Here is a 15,770-nt window from a genome sequence, read left to right on the forward strand (position 1 = left end):
ATTCAATTTCAAAACATTCTATAACCCTCGATGAAGAAGAAGAAATTAACAGATTATTATATTCGTCATTATTGCAGAATTAATGAAGAGAATAAATGAAAAAGGAATTGTGATATCATTAATGTCAGCGATGTAATGATGAAAAGAAATTTTGACTCATTATTTACAAAACCGAAAACAGAATATAGTCTTTATGACGTAATTACCGAATTAATGAAGAAAATAAATGATAATAAGAGTTCTGGCGGAAGAGTTGAATTAGAAGTGAATGTGTTAATGAGAAATTTAGCCGAAAAAGCAGACAAAAATGAGCTTTTAGCTCTGAGTGATAAAGTCAAGAACCACGTTCATTATATAACTTCAGACACGAACAGATTATAACGGACTACCATGGATATTTAACACGAAGTGATGAAGCGAAGACAAAAAATGTTAATGAAAGAAGATATAAATACATTCGTGCTAAAGGTTATGACATAAGCTGACTGTACAGTATGATGTAGCTAAAGCACCAGAAGCATTTGGTTATACCGGTGAAATTTATGCCTCTACTTTCAATGTTAACGGTGTATTAGTGAACCAAGATTTACTTTGAGAGTTAAGTCAATAATAACGTTTGAAAGATGCTATTAAAAGTAAAGCTGACAAAGTTGAACTCGAAGCAATGAACAAAGTTTTGAAATCTCATAAACACAACATCTCCGATATAAATGAACTTCAAGCTACATTAAATAGTAAAGCTGACAAGAACCATACACATGAATCCTTCACTACTGTTAGAGCAGACGACATAATATTGAACTATACCCTTGGTTTCAAGTGCACCTTTAGAGAATCCAAGTACAAGCGTAAAAAGATACACTAAAACTCCTTAAATAGTAAATGTATGAATATCGAAGGTCATGTCAGAAACTTTGAAACACATGAACTACCAGCAATGTTAGACAGTAAAGCTGACAAAGAACATACACATAAATCCTTCACTACTGTTAGAGCAGACGACATAATATTGAACTATGATTTGGGTTCAAGTGCACCTTTAGAGAATCCGAGTACAAGCGTAAAAGATACTCTTACAATTTAGATAACAGTTGCAGGAATATCGAAGGTCATGCCAGAAACTTTGAAGCATATGAACTACCAGCAATGTTAGATAAGAAAGCAGACAAAACAGAGCTTCAAACATTAAAGACTGAAATACTTCAAACATTATATCCTATAGGCTCTATTTATACGTCAATGAACTCAACAAATCCAGCAACAGTTCTGGGTTTTGTACTGGCACAGATTGTAGACAAATTCTTATACTGTGCTAACTCTTCAAAGCAAACAGAAGGCTCAAAGAAAATTAAAAAGCAAACTTACATGCGCACACTCATACAGGAACTACAACACAACAGTAGTCATTCACATTCAATAACAAAAAAAGAGTTATAACAAATCTTGCAGCAGGTTCGGATAGACAGGCGAATGAATAGATATGATATTTCAAGTGACCCAGTAGATTCAAGCGCAGGTATTTTCTGTGGAACCACAGGAAATCATTCACACACTTTCACAACAAATCCAACAGGCTCGGTGCAGATTATATGCCACCATTTATGACTATATTCGCATGGTATAGAGTTCAATGAACGCGCTTGAGCCTTGAATAAAATCTTTAACTTTACATAAATGAGCTTTGAAAGAAGTATTCGAACAACATCCATGAGGTCATTTAAGAAGTTCAATGAAGCTGCAAAGAGTTGGGGATTTACTAACAGAGCTGAAGTGAAAAGGTTCTTTGACAAAAATGTTGTACATCAAACAAAATAAACCCTTACGACTACTTTTTACCAATTTACTCCAACACTCCTGACGCATACCAATTTGACACTCTCATTCAAAGCAGAAAAGGAGGACATAAACCATTCCTCATCTTCATTAATGTTAACACTCGTAAAGCATATGCATATCCAATGAAAAATAAAGGAACTCGTGAAGTGTTAAGAGTTTTACAAAAGTTTTGTAGCAGAAAATAGCCCAAGTACTTTAACATCAGACCAAGACAGTGCATACCTCAGCAATGAAATCACAGATTTTCTCATTAAGCATAACATAACTCACTACACTACTGAAGACCATAACCATAACATACTCGGCATCATAAACCGCTTCATAAGAACGCTCAGAGATTTAAACCAAGAGCGAGACTTTACCGAAGAAACAATGAAACATTTTCTCGAAGTATATAATTCCTCAACACATTCTACAACAGGACATACACCAAATTCAATGACACAACAACAAGAAGAAAAGTATATACAAAAGAAACGAACAAGACAATTTACCATCTAGAGCTACCTGAGCCATCTTTGGTGTCAAGCTTGAAAAATAAATGGTTCATTTACTCTTCTTCTTTGAAGTTATCGAAATACTCTGTTATCTTTTCCTTCAGTAGCGGTAAGTCTTCTTTGAATGTAAGTATTGTACAACCTTTCATATCATAGTGTGTTTGAGGTAACGTATCTTGAACTATCTGTTTAACATCTTCATTTGGTGTCATTGAAATCGGTAAGTTTTCGCGATAGAACCAATTTCTGTCAGATTTGTAAATCTTAGCAAGGTCGTAAAAGCTTTTGTGTTGTTTCTTCTGACTAAATGCAAACATAACCATATCTCTGTCTTCTTCATTTTCCATCTCTTCAGTGTAAATCATATACTTATAGTTCTTTTCCTTTCCTTTTAGTACCGAACGTGGTATTCTTTTCTGTATGTTTTTGTCTTTTGCTTCAATGACTTCATCTTTTGCTTGAAGTTTCTTTTCCATCTCTTCACGTTCTTGTCTATGAATTTCATCTAACATCATGAAAATATACCAAGCATAACGAGGTGAAGCCCACATTGCAACAGCATTTACAAGAAGTCTATGTACATACCAACCTCTCAAAACCATTTGGCAATTTTTACGATTTTCATAGAGTTTTGGCGACCCCGGAAAAAGTCGGGGTCGCTGTGCTTCGCTCAAAAGTTCTTTTGTCTGTTGGTTTTTGAACCAATCGTCTGTATGTTTGGTATCTGGAGCAAAACAAGCCGTCAAAATACTTTGCATTTGGTACATGTCATCTTTGACCGAACGAATGAGACGTAACTGTTTGTTATACTGAACTGTATGTACTCATATTCATTTATATCTTCATGAACGATAGCAGTTGTTGTGTTCTCTGTTGTTGACATTTCTGTTCTTACATACAAAATAAAAAAATAAAAAATAAAATTAGCGTTATTTTCTATCTTGTATAAAGACCAAAAATAAACGCTTTACATGTATTTTTCAGCAACTTCGTCAAATACTTTTATAGCTTTGTCGATCTCATCTACTTCAAACGTTTCTTTACCTCTCGTGGGAGCACCATACATTTTCTCAAACTTTTCAAGTAGTTCTGTTTTCTGCAGCTCTCATATCGTTAACAAACGCAACCTTAACTCTATTGACTATACTGTCATATCTTTGAGTTATATTAAATGTTCTTCCTATCTTATATCTCTTTATGATTGAAGTCCTTCGGTTTCTGAACGATGTAAAGTAAGCCTTCACTGCAACGTTCCGTATCGAATGAACCATATGTTATGAAATTATATCCAACAACTGGGTCAATCCAGAACAAAACTACTGGTATAAGACTTTTGTCTATAAGATATGCTCTTGTTCCATAGAATCTTACGATATCATCAGCTCAGGGATTTCTTGTCAAAATTTTCTGAGTTGAAGCATTTCTAACCCAGTCGTGGAGTGTTTTCTTTTCAGATAGTGTTAGAATGTCTGACAAAGAATATTTGTTGTATTTCTTTGAGTATCTTACGTTTAAATCACCTATTCTAACCACTTTTGGTGTCATTGTCTATCTTTTTAACTGTTTCAAACTCAGTGTTTGTCATTTACTGTTCTTACATACAAAATAAAAAAATAAAAAAAATAAAAACTAACGCTTTTTTTTTTATCTTGTATAAAAGATATGATTTCAGGGATTTTTTTGACGAAGTGCAAAAGTTCTCTTCGTCAAAAAAATACAGTTATATCATGAAATTTGGTCATTTTTTCACGATTTTCATGAGTTTTAGGCGACCCCGGGAAAAGTCGGGGTCGCAATTTTTTACGATTTTCATAGAGTTTTGGCGACCCCGGTTTTTTCCCTACTCGCATTTTTTCACGATTTTCATGAGTTTTAGGCAAGACCGGAAAAAGTCGGGGTAGCATTTTTTCACGATTTTCATGAGTTTTTTTTACGATTTTCATGTGTTTTAGGCGTTCCTCGGTTTTCCGAGGGTCGCAATTTTTCACTGTTTTCATAGAGTTTTTTTACGATTTTCGTACGGAATCTCGACCCGCGGTTTTCCTCGGGTAGCAAACATATGAGGAAATTCATGAAATTTGGTCATTTTACTCAGCAAAAATATATTTTAGGTGGAACCAGGTCCCTCGGTCCCTCGGTCCCTCGGTCAAATGAACTTCTCTGAAAAAGTGTGACAACATGACATTTTGACAACAGTCCAGGAAATGAACTTCTTCGTATATGTTTTTGTTGAGATTTCTTCGTCAATGAGCGTAAATCAGACAAAAATGAGTTTTGGTTGAAAAAACAGGTGGAGCCACTTTTGGCTCGACCTCAAAACAAGCATTTCGTGAAGAATATACCACCCCGCGGAATTCCGGCGGGTGCTTTTTATACAAAACATATACGAAGAAGTCTCAACAAAACAAGCATTTCGTGAAGAATATACCACCCCGCGGAATTCCGGCGGGTGCTTTTTTATACAAAGTTCAATGGGTGAAAGAATACGAAGAAGAAGTCTTGACAAAACATAGACAAGAAAGTTCATGAGAAATTAGATGAAGAAGTCTCAACAAAACAAGCATTTCGTGAAGAATATACCACCCCGCGGAATTCCACGGGTTGCTTTTTATACAAAACATATACGAAGAAGTCTCAACAAAACAAGCATTTTGTGAAGAATATACCACCCCGCGGAATTCCGGCGGGTGCTTTTTATACAAAACATTTACGAAGAAGTTTATTTCCTGTGTTGTTGTCAAAATGTCATGTTGTCACACTTTTTCAGAGAAGTTTAAATTACCTGGTGACGTAGTGACACCTAAAAACCATCTACCCTAAAATATATTTTTGCCGAATTCAATAAAAAGAAATGGTTCATTTACTCACAATATTTTTGTACAAAACGACCCAAACTTTTTAACCTCTCTTCTGCAGCTTCTAATGAAACTTTAGCGAGTTCATATTCTCTAAATTCTCTCTTTAAATCTTCTTGTTCCCATTGGTCTAGTTCGTATGGAGAATCTCTATAACCAGAACATATCTCACGTTCATGTTCTATTTGTTTTAAACACCTTTTTCTAACTTCTTCTTCGAACAAAGGTTTTGCATTCTCTACTGTATCTTCAAGTTCTTCTTCATCTAATTTCTCATGAACTTTCTTGTCTATGGAGTCCAGAATTTTTCCAACTGCTATACAATATTTTGGAGAAGCCCACATTGCTATATAGTTTACGAGTCTTGGGTCTGCATACGTTCCTCTAACCTGTTTGATTTCATCGGGAATTCCTGCATTAACATTGTATAAAAAGCAACCCGCGGAATTCCGCGGGTTGGTATATTCTTCACAAAATGCCTTAAAATACTCTTCCCAGGACTTATTTTCCAACAACCTTCTAAAGTCTTTCCTAAACTGCTGACATATCTTTGTTGCATTTATATAACCATCCTTGTCTCTACGTAAGACTTCAATACCGTTGTAAGTGCCTTTTGTGAATGTTTCGCCATTAGATTTGTTCGTGAACGTTTTTGCTTCGACTGTCATACTGTTCTTACAATAAAAATAAAAAATATTTTTGGCTTAACCGTCGGACATTCGTTTGTGGCTTAACCGTCGGACATTCGTTTGTGGCTTAACCGTCGGACATTCGTTTGTGGCTTAACCTCAAAACAAGCATTTCGTGAAGAATATACCACCCCGCGGAATTCCGCGGGGTGCTTTTTATACAAAACATTGACGATGAAGAAGTCTTGACAAAACATGTACGATGAAATTCATGACAAAACATTGACGATGAAGTTTATTTCCTGTGTTGTTGTCTAAATGTCATGTTGTCACACTTTTTCAGAGAAGTTAAAATGACCTGGGGACCGAGGGACCGAGGGACCTGGTGACACCTAAAAACCATCTACCCTAAAATATATTTTTCAATACTTTTTCAGCACTTTTCCGTAGTTGTATATGAAAGACAATTCGAGATAAAAGTCATAGTACAAAGGTATAATATGCTGCACACCGTTTGTTGTGAACCAAACTTGAAAGTCAGAGAAACTGTTACTAGGTGGTTCGTAGAATTTAGAAGCAAAGTCATAAAAGTCCTTACCGATACATAGAAAACTGTTGTTGCTTGAACTGAAACTTGCATGACACATGACATTTTGAGGGTCAAACACGTTTCTATAAACTGTCAAATCTGCTGGTGGAAGTATAAATTTAAATGGACCATCTGGTGGTAATGGTTCGTTCTGGTTTAGTAACCGAAGAAATTGTGCCCAAGAACGTTTGTCTACTCCCCAATATAAAAACTCTGTATCTCTTGGAGGGTTAATTTCAATCTTTTGAAATGAAACTGTGGAGTTCATCTTGTCGTATTCTAGCTTCAGATAGTATGTTCCATTTAGTAAAGAGTGGTATTTTTCTTGAAATTCCCAGTAGTATTTGTTCATTTGAGTTTGAAAGTCATTTAGAGTTTTTTCAAGACTTTCGTCTGAACGAATTGTAAAGATTTTCATTTCGTCAAATTTTTCTATTAGACCGTCAGAACCTTTATACTGCCCATGAAAATATACTGCGAACATGAATGCATTAGTTCTATTTGAAAACAAAACTCTTCTAAATCCTATTGCCTTTGCATCTGAAGGACTTTGAAGCCAACGAATTGGATAGTCAAACCTGTAAGCTCCGGATGAAATTTCTTCATCTGATATAGTCCTACCAGCATTTGTAAAGATATAGTCTAACGGTTTTGTATCTGCTACTTTTGTTCTTTGTTTTTCAACCTGAAGCATTTTATATATGTAAAAATATACTGTTTTAAAAACGTTTTAAAATGGTATGCAATGTTTTATTTCATGCAATGTTTTATTTCTGTGCCGTCTTCAAGTATTCCCCAGTATTTCCTTTTCGATATTACATGAACTTCGGAAAATACCTTGTCTAGCTTAAAACAGCCCATCTTTTCACCGACCATACCCATTTCAATGAGTTTGTTGTATCCTTCTTCGTTCGTCATGAGTGCGTCGATGTTCTCATAGTATACCTTCACTTTGGATTTAACTTCCGAGAAGAATTTGTTGTAGTTGTCAAGGACTGCCTTTGCGAACTGAGGGTATGACCAATGTTCGACAATAGGTTTTACTGTGGTTACTAAGCCATTTTGACCTTCGGTGAACTCGTATTTCAAAACAAAAGGAGAAAACCTTTCAACAAAGTTGTCGACCTTCTCATAGTGTTTACTCTTCATCTTTTGAGGTTTCTTAATGGAATATCCCCATGTCGAATTCATAAGCAATTTGAGTGTCATTGCAAGTTTGGGGTTTGAAGCTTTCCTAATATCATACATTTGTTGTATGACTTTTCCAACTGTATAGTTGCTTCCCGGGAACTCACCATCTTCGTTTGGAATTCCAGTCGGGATATATTGGACAAACCTCATGTACGCAGCGTTAAGGTCGACATAGTATATTTTTTCATCTGAGTCGAACTTGTCGCAACCAATCGGCCCAGTTTGTGGAAATTCAAGTGAGTCTCTTATCTTCTGAGAAACTTCGCCTGTTATCTCATAAACATCGTCGAAGCAACCTGTTTCATATAAAACCTTCTGACCTAACTCAGATGCTCTCCAATACAATTTGACGTCGATTGGATGTCTCAATGGAAGTTTGTTTATAGCATCTTGAAGTTCTTGCAACCTCATTGGAAGTTCTTCTGGTTCAGGTTGGTATCCGAACAATCCAACTCCTTTTGGAGCTGTGTACTTCTTTTGTGCTATAACTTTGTCTGGAACAACTTTTGGTCTCACTAACAATGAAAAGTTTGTTTCGTCTTTTGGTACAAAAGTTTCTGTCAGCTTGTCATCTGGAATTGGTTCCAACAAGCCTTTCTCGAAAAGAATGTTAACAGCTCTGACAATGTTGCACTTACCTTTTCCGAACAATGGGTTTGTAAGACTTTCGTTCAACATGAAGTGGTTGTGGACAAGTACAATCTTCAACCATGGCAATTTGAAGTCAACAACATAGTCGTCATGTGAAGAACCTTTCTCAGTCGGAATGTTAACTCGGATATTGACATTTGCCAACGGTGCAACTTTTGTCAATTGACTTCTAAGAATGTACCTTGTTTTCACACATGACTCAAGATACTTCATCTTCTCATCTGTAACAAGACCAGAGTTCCTGAGACATGTAAGAATACAAGGTTCATTGACAATTTTTTCAATTGAATTGTAAATTCCATACCTTGTCAGGTTAATGTCAGACTTATTTCTGAACGGGAAGTATCCAGCATGTTGTCTGACTGCTTGAGGGTTAGGTTGATACCATTCGAACTTCACGCTTGCAATTCCTTCAATTGCATTCAAAATATCTGAGTCGGAGTCAACCATTTGTTCTCTCTTTGTAGTCTTGAAAGCGTCAAGAAGTTTTGCGGCTGTTGTGACATTGCCATGTGCATAGTAAATATGACCATCCAAATCTTTTACGGTTAGTCTGAGATTGTATCCTTTCTTATTTCCGTCTTGAATTGCAGCAAGTACTCCCATGAAGCCTTCTTTGTTCTTTCCTTCGTCAAAGTTTACTGTAAAGGTTCGACCAGATGTAATTTTACTTCTAACCTCACGATACTTCTCATATGCATATCTTGTTCTTTCCATGGGAGCATGTGCGTCTTCACCTTTTCCTTTTTTCCTTCTCAAGGGATGCAATTGTTCGTCATGTTTCCAGTAGAACCTGGCAAAGCCGTCGTGTCCTTCAACTTGAGGCTCATTAACATCGAAAGGCATGTCCATAAGACGTTCTTCTTCTAACCTCTCTAGTCTGTTTGGATAATTGGCACGTGCTGTTTCCAAATCCATTTCGTAGCGAAGACCAGACAGTTTGTCATAGACTTTTATGGGTCTTCCCTTCCTATATTTAAAATTCTTCGAAACTCTCCAACCATATCTTTCTAACTCTGCTTTTATTCTAGCAGACTTTCTATCCATTCTATATGGGGGCATTTTTATAAAAATAAAAAAATGTTTTTTTCTTTACTTTACATAACCACCGGCTACCATAAGTCTTTGACGCCAACCCATACCAGCTAATGAAGGTTGACTTGGTTTAGTTTGGAAACTAAACTTTGGTTTTGGTTTATCTTCAGTTTTTGGTTTTTCTTCTTCTATCGGTTTTTCGTCACTTTTCGGTTCCTCTGACTTTACTTCACTTGCTGGAACAGTTGTGTCGTCAACATCTTCATAAATATCATATGCCATTTGTTTTTGTTTTCCTTTCAACTTTTTGTGTTTGTTGTAAAGTTTAGAATATTTCGACTCTAAGTCAATGAGATGTTCTATAATGAACTGTTGGTCAGTGAAGTAAACTTTTCCATCTGTTGTCTCGAAAGCTCCTTCAGACTTCAATATTTTATTTGTGAGAGTCTGTTTCTTTTTTGAGATACTTGCCGTTCCATTTTTATGAAAAGTGACTTTGTAGTTAGAGTTTGTATTTCCAGACCTGGCACTTTCTATTATTGAATTTTTCTCTTCATCTGTAAGTTCTTTGACAGGTTTTGACAATGGTTCTGAACTTTTTGTTTGTGGTGTCAAATCTACCGTTTCAACTTCTTCGGTCATTTCATCTCAGTAAAAATTTTAGTTTGGTTTGTTTTCAACTGGTTGTTGTTGTTTTTTAAGTCGGTCTAAAACTTCCTGAGGTATAGGAAGAACTTGACAAACACGTGGTGTAACTGCTGGAAGCCGACAAATCCATCTTGAACTCATTTGTCTCAATGCTGTATTGTTCATTTCATCTCAGTAAAAAACTTTACATTCCCCAAGTTTGAGGTGGTTGAGGTTGGTTATTGTTTACCCACTGTTGTGCATGGTTATATCCTCTGTTAAAGAATCTTTCACCTTGGTCCATATAGTGTCCTGCTTGGTTATAGTAGTCATTTGCTTTGTTATAATAGTTTCCTGCTTGTCTTCCTACATTGTCCATCCATCCTTGAACTTTTCCTCTTGTTTCAGGATTTGGAATAAGATTTGTTGCATCTCGTGCTACCTCCCAACCTTTCTGTACAGTTTGTATAATAGGTTGTGCTTTCTCTTTCAGTATACCTAATGTACTCAAAATCTTCCTTCCAACTCCAAATACCCTCTGGCTATGTTCCACTGCGGGCAAAAATCTAGATGCGACTCCTGCTAATGCGCCAAATAAACCCATTTCTTATGGGTTAAAAATGACGAATTCAAAGGACCCCTATGTTTCTAAGGCAACAAAAAAAGCACTCATGATAAAAATCTTTAGTTCAACACCAAATGCTTGGTTTTATGGATATCTTGGAAAACATTCCGAGAGTTAGAGAAGATGGACCACCATACTGGCTAATATTTGTTGGTCAAAACACAAGATACTGTGAAGCCATACCATTATGGTCCAAAAATATTTTAGATGTGAAAACTGCTTTGACAATATTCGTTGACAAATACCATCCAACAAAACTGACATCTGACTGTGAAAGTTCTTTCAAATCAGATGATATTAAAAACTATCTGCGTTCAAAAAATGTAAACCAATATTTCATTGTCGACCAAAACCATTCTGCTCTTGGTGTCATTGACAGTTGTATAAAAATCTTAAGAGACTTAAACCAACCACAAGGTGGTGAAGCAAATGAAATGTCATATGACGACAAGTATAGACACTTCTCCATGGCAAAGATGAGACAAGTTTTAAATATTTACAATAACCGTAAACAAAAAGGTTTGGGAAACCACTCCCCCGAAGAAATGAAAAACAACCCGACTTAGAGAAAGACTATATATTTAATAGTTTAGTCAAAAGAGACAAACAAGAAAGAATGCCGGCTTCAAACTTCAGAAAGGTGACAAAGTAAAAATAGAAATACCTAAACGCGACCCATATGAAAATACTATTGACTATGACAACAATGGGAACTCGACAGGTACTCACATTCATGTTCGTAAAAATAGAAGAAAGTATACAAGAGAATATTATGAAGTTTTAGGCAAACATGGCAAAATGTACAGACTGCAAGCAGAAGATAAAACTACTATTGTCAGACCTCGTTTCAAACTTGTAAGTTCAAGGTGGTATACTTTCAAAGACAGTTCCTAACAAATATAAGACAACTCCTGACGAATATGCTAAAGAAGTTGAAAATGACGACTAAGCATTTCTATACCATGCGTAAACTGTCATGTAAGGTGGCATGTAGTCTTTACTTTGTCCCGTTGTTTGCGTATACCCTGAAACGTGATGTGTATGGTCTCCTTCTCCCCAAGTGTCATCCCAGTAACCATTTATAGCAAACTTAACGTCGTCTTTAACATCATATCCTTTACCTTTTGTCATTCCTGACCAACCCCAATATTTATGCCTATGCAAACCTTCTTGAGATGTACTTAAATTTATGTAGTGACTGTGCGCAGGTAAATTTTCACCCGAAATCGTTTTACTTCCACCTGTTTCCTTTGAAGAGTTTGCACAATACAAAAACCTGTCGACTATTTGAGTCCAAGTTCCGAGACCAAGTACTACTTCTGGTCTGGTAGAGTTCATTGACGTATAAATAGAACCTATAGGATATAGTGTTTGAAGTATTTCTGTCTTTAACGTTTGAAGCTCTGTTTTGTCAGCTTTTTTATCATATAAATCTTGAGCAGTGAATTTAACTTTGTTTTCATCCTCCATGACATAGACATTTCTACATCTAATGTCTTTATCCGATGTTAAACCTTCTGGAAAGTTAGGAGGTTTAAAATATAATCCACCCCCACCAGTTTCTTCAATCGTTCCTAAAATACTTTCTATACCAACAGTTGAGAAGAAGTTATGTGTATGTCCAACGTCACTTTTACTGTTTAAGGTTTCTTGTAAGTTTGTAATATTTGCAATGGTATGTGTATGTCCAACGGCACTTTTACTGTTTAAGGTTTCTTGTAAGTTTGTAATATTTGCAATGGTATGTGTATGTCCAACGTCACTTTTCCTGTTTAAGGTTTCTTGTAAGTTTGTAATATTTGCAATGGTATGTGTATGGTTCTTGTCGGCTTTAAGGGCTAAACATCCTGAAACCCATCCTGTATCGGCTTTAGTTTTTAAAATCTTCGATGTCCGTTCATGGTACCATTCAACCCTTTCTATAATTTCATTGTCTTTTTCATCCACATATTCCTTATCTGCCTTCTTCACTAACGCACTAGCCATACAACCCCTATCTACTTTCTCCTCTAACTCACTGTTGACATATGTTTTGTCAGCTTTCTTTTCAAGGCTAACGTTTAAGTCTGTTATTTCAGATATAGAATGTGTATGTCCAACGTCACTTTTCCTGTTTAAGGTTTCTTGTAAGTTTGTAATATTTGCAATGGTATGTGTATGAGTCTTTTTAGAATATTCGTTTTCAGCTCTTGTCACTTCACTTGACATTTTATTGTCAACATATGTTTTGTCTGCTAGTTCAGGATGAGTATGTTCTTTCGTTGCATATGTTGCATCTGCTCTGTCATGTTCTTCTTGAACTTTTTCAATGACATACTCTTTGTCAGCTTTGTTGTCAACATCTGCTTTCAAAAGAAGTTCTTTTATAGGTTTCTCGTTTAAAGTTCCTTTTGTTGGATTTATACAGACAGTATGGTTCTTACTGTCTTGAAACAGAAACTCGTCTGTCATTGGGTTTAATGTCAGTTTTAAGTTTCCTTCTTTCAATGACTCAGATATCTTAGAATAGTTTGAAAAGTTTGTTGTGTTCTTATTTAGAGCTTGCATAATGAGTTGTCGGTTGTGTTGTATTTCTCTCATAGACGCTGTTTCTTTCGACATTTTTATTCTAGATAAAAATGCTTTCAATAGAAAAAGAAAATTCAAGAGTTGCTACAACTAAACCATTAGATGAACTTTTTACTAACGTAGGTCAAAAGTTTGAGACAGAGACCGTAAAGCATGAAGGCTATCGTTTTGACTACCCATTAAGATGGTTAAGAGACCCATCCGTCACAAAAGCTGTTGGCTTTCGTAGAATGAAGTTCATTTCAGAAGCCATACATGGTTTCCCATTTACGGTCGCTTTTGAAATTCGATACTATAACAAAGAGAAACGTACGTATGAGAAATTTGAACAGGGAAAACTTTTACAAGTTAGTTTGCTTGTAAACTTAGAAACAACTCTTCAAGCTTTTCAAGAAAAAATAAACGATATCTATCTCGAATATGCAAAACAGTACAACATTGACGAAGGAGAGTACCATCTCGATATTTATATGACAGGAAAAATGCAACTGTTAAAATCAATAGAATAGAAGACCTTGGAGAAGACGTTTATATTTCTACAAAATATAACAACTTGGCATGGTATAGATTTTTGAGGATGTTAAATCAGCCTGCAGAATATCCAGTACACCCGGACTTTTATGAAGTCGAAAACCCTAATGGAACATATGAAAATGTTTTCGACTCAGATGCTATTATAGTTCATGCTTCATTTTCTGGTGCACAAAACTCTTTTTTATGCTTGGCAAATGACTTTTACGAAAAACCTACAAAGCTATATGAACCACCGAGTGGAAGTATTTCAGACTTTCAAGTATGGTTTACAACAGATGGAAGAAAGAGAATAGTTCCATTATACCATGCGTTTTACTTAGAACTTAGTCTCATATACAACTACTATCGAACGGTAAAAATATAATTTTAATACGGTTGAGGTGTTGGATTTGGTTGCCAACTAGACTGTGGTGCAGGTTCAGGCTGTTGTATAACAGGAGCTTGTTCTTCTGGTTCAGGGTCTTTAGGTATAATACCAACAAACTGACCTACTCTTTTACCAATATTTTTGACTCCGTTCCAAATTCCTCTTCCTACGGTTTTTATTCCATTCCATATACCTCTTCCAACATTTCGAAAGAAGTTTCCAATACTACTGAAGAAACCCATTTTACTATATGTAAAAATCTAATGTCCACCTAGTCTCTTACGTTTCCTGTTGAGTTCCATTGCATTCTTTAACTGGAGCTCATACATTCTATTTCTCCTCTGGTAGAAAACATACTCTGGGTCAACTCCTGTGTTCGCGTCATCTGCATAGAGTTGTTTATATCCCACTTCAGGGTTTGTATAAAACTCTTTCCATCTCATATTTGCATACCATGGTGGCAAACCTAACGCAGCGTCATTTGACATGGCAGTTTGCATTTGTACATCTGTTGGCACTTGACCATAGTTTGCCATTGCAGTTTGTATTCTAACTTCATTTGGAATATTCTCTGGGTTTGGTTGTCCAGGTTGCTGTGCATTCGCTAAGTTCTGTGCGTCCATTTTAATATTAGATAAAAATATCTCTTACGAGTACATATGCTGAACATTTGCTGGTATTGGTTCATCTTCATATTCTCTATATCTTTTGCCACGTCAAATAAGTAAATGACACAATGGAAAAACCTAAAACAAGTAGTCCTATTTCAAACCACATTTAGTTACCAATAAAATTTCTTTGTTGTGACACTTTTTCCGGTTTATAGGACCTCTCTCATATTCTATCTTATCGTATCTAAACTCATAGTCATGTATATCCTCTAACCATCTCATAACACTTTCCAAACCACTTTTATCGGATGTAAAGTAAAAGCATGGATGGTTATGTAAAACGTCTAAAGTTTCTAAAGAGTCTCTCAAAGTCCAGTCTGCTTGGTATTGAAAATCGTATGTGTTATAGAACGGCGGGTCTACTATAAAGAAAACATTTTCCTTGTCTTTGTATTTTTCATACAACTCTGTCCAACGACATCTCACAAACTCTATACCCTCAGTATATTTTTCTATGTCCTCTTTGAAAACCTTTGTATAGTTAAGATATAAAACTTTTGACATAAGTGTTTCAATGTCATGAACTCTTATAGAACCACTATATAATAGTCTAGCAGATATACTATCCCAGTCAATATATTCTGCTTTTTTCAAAACCTCTCTTACAATATTTTTCTTATCTAATGGTATACTTTCCATCTTACCTATAGGTATCTTTTCTTTCAACTCACTCAATATTTTGTTTGTGTCTGGTATATGTTTGAGACGGTTCATATAGTTGTCGAAGTCATTGCATATAATCTTTGAGTTTGGGAATACGGTATGGCACAAATGAGATATATAGAAACTTCCACCGAACAAATCTACAAATGTTAGACCATTCGGTAGTTTCTTAAGTTCTCTCAATAGAATATCTTTACATTTACTCTTATTTCCAAAGAAGGGTAACGGTGGTTTTGTAAAATTCATTTTATATATATAATAAAAATGTTTTTTCCTGAAAAGTGACAGAAAAGTGACTGGGGCTAGAGGGCACGAAGTGCCTGGAAGCCCCACTACCTTTTTTTTATACATTTACTTTAATTAATATTTAAAAACGTGCTCTATCAAAAGTTCCAAAAATTCAATATTTTAGCTTTTCTGAGGTGTCACTTT

The 15,770-nt window shown here is 35.6% G+C and overlaps 7 protein-coding genes and 3 pseudogenes across 10 annotated transcripts, besides 3 other annotated features; 3 read left to right on the forward strand and 7 right to left on the reverse strand.

Annotated features, from left to right (window-relative positions):
- Window positions 1-5,673: part of a mobile genetic element that runs on past the window's edge.
- Window positions 214-1,362, forward strand: TVAGG3_0856670 (annotated as a pseudogene). Its single transcript has one exon. A coding segment is annotated over exon 1 (1,149 nt).
- Window positions 1,959-2,337, forward strand: TVAGG3_0856680 (annotated as a pseudogene). The gene has a single exon. A coding segment is annotated over exon 1 (379 nt).
- On the reverse strand, window positions 2,387-3,091 carry TVAGG3_0856690 (KilA, N-terminal/APSES-type HTH, DNA-binding family; the record flags this gene model as incomplete). Its single annotated transcript, XM_051249542.1, has 1 exon — window positions 2,387-3,091. One exon carries the CDS (start codon window positions 3,089-3,091, stop codon window positions 2,387-2,389), a length of 705 nt encoding a protein of 234 aa, XP_051085017.1.
- Window positions 5,674-6,344: 671 nt separating the features above from the next.
- Window positions 6,345-11,915: a mobile genetic element.
- TVAGG3_0856710 (DNA/RNA polymerases family) lies at window positions 7,157-9,295 on the reverse strand (the record flags this gene model as incomplete). Its single annotated transcript, XM_051249543.1, has 1 exon — window positions 7,157-9,295. The coding sequence occupies one exon, from the start codon at window positions 9,293-9,295 to the stop codon at window positions 7,157-7,159; it is 2,139 nt and encodes a 712-aa protein (XP_051085018.1).
- On the reverse strand, window positions 9,341-9,925 carry TVAGG3_0856720 (phage tail repeat-like family; the record flags this gene model as incomplete). The annotated part of the gene is made up of 1 exon (XM_051249544.1): window positions 9,341-9,925. One exon carries the CDS (start codon window positions 9,923-9,925, stop codon window positions 9,341-9,343), a length of 585 nt encoding a protein of 194 aa, XP_051085019.1.
- Window positions 9,944-10,096, reverse strand: TVAGG3_0856730 (uncharacterized protein; the record flags this gene model as incomplete). The annotated part of the gene is made up of 1 exon (XM_051249545.1): window positions 9,944-10,096. One exon carries the CDS (start codon window positions 10,094-10,096, stop codon window positions 9,944-9,946), a length of 153 nt encoding a protein of 50 aa, XP_051085020.1.
- Window positions 11,916-11,929: 14 nt separating the features above from the next.
- TVAGG3_0856740 (phage tail repeat-like family) lies at window positions 11,930-13,136 on the reverse strand (the record flags this gene model as incomplete). The annotated part of the gene is made up of 1 exon (XM_051249546.1): window positions 11,930-13,136. A coding segment is annotated over one exon (1,207 nt), but the record flags the coding sequence as incomplete, so codon positions are not given.
- Window positions 13,137-13,182: 46 nt separating this feature from the next.
- TVAGG3_0856750 lies at window positions 13,183-14,001 on the forward strand (annotated as a pseudogene). Its single transcript has one exon — window positions 13,184-14,001. A coding segment is annotated over exon 1 (818 nt).
- A 2-nt stretch (window positions 14,002-14,003) lies between these two features.
- Window positions 14,004-14,246, reverse strand: TVAGG3_0856760 (serine threonine-protein phosphatase family; the record flags this gene model as incomplete). Its single annotated transcript, XM_051249547.1, has 1 exon — window positions 14,004-14,246. One exon carries the CDS (start codon window positions 14,244-14,246, stop codon window positions 14,004-14,006), a length of 243 nt encoding a protein of 80 aa, XP_051085022.1.
- An 18-nt stretch (window positions 14,247-14,264) lies between these two features.
- On the reverse strand, window positions 14,265-14,627 carry TVAGG3_0856770 (uncharacterized protein; the record flags this gene model as incomplete). The annotated part of the gene is made up of 1 exon (XM_051249548.1): window positions 14,265-14,627. The coding sequence occupies one exon, from the start codon at window positions 14,625-14,627 to the stop codon at window positions 14,265-14,267; it is 363 nt and encodes a 120-aa protein (XP_051085023.1).
- Window positions 14,628-15,754: 1,127 nt separating this feature from the next.
- Window positions 15,755-15,770: part of a mobile genetic element that runs on past the window's edge.

The sequence above is a fragment of the Trichomonas vaginalis genome, chromosome VI, assembly GCF_026262505.1.
Source record: "Trichomonas vaginalis G3 chromosome VI, whole genome shotgun sequence".
NCBI classification, from domain to species: Eukaryota; Parabasalia; order Trichomonadida; family Trichomonadidae; genus Trichomonas; species Trichomonas vaginalis.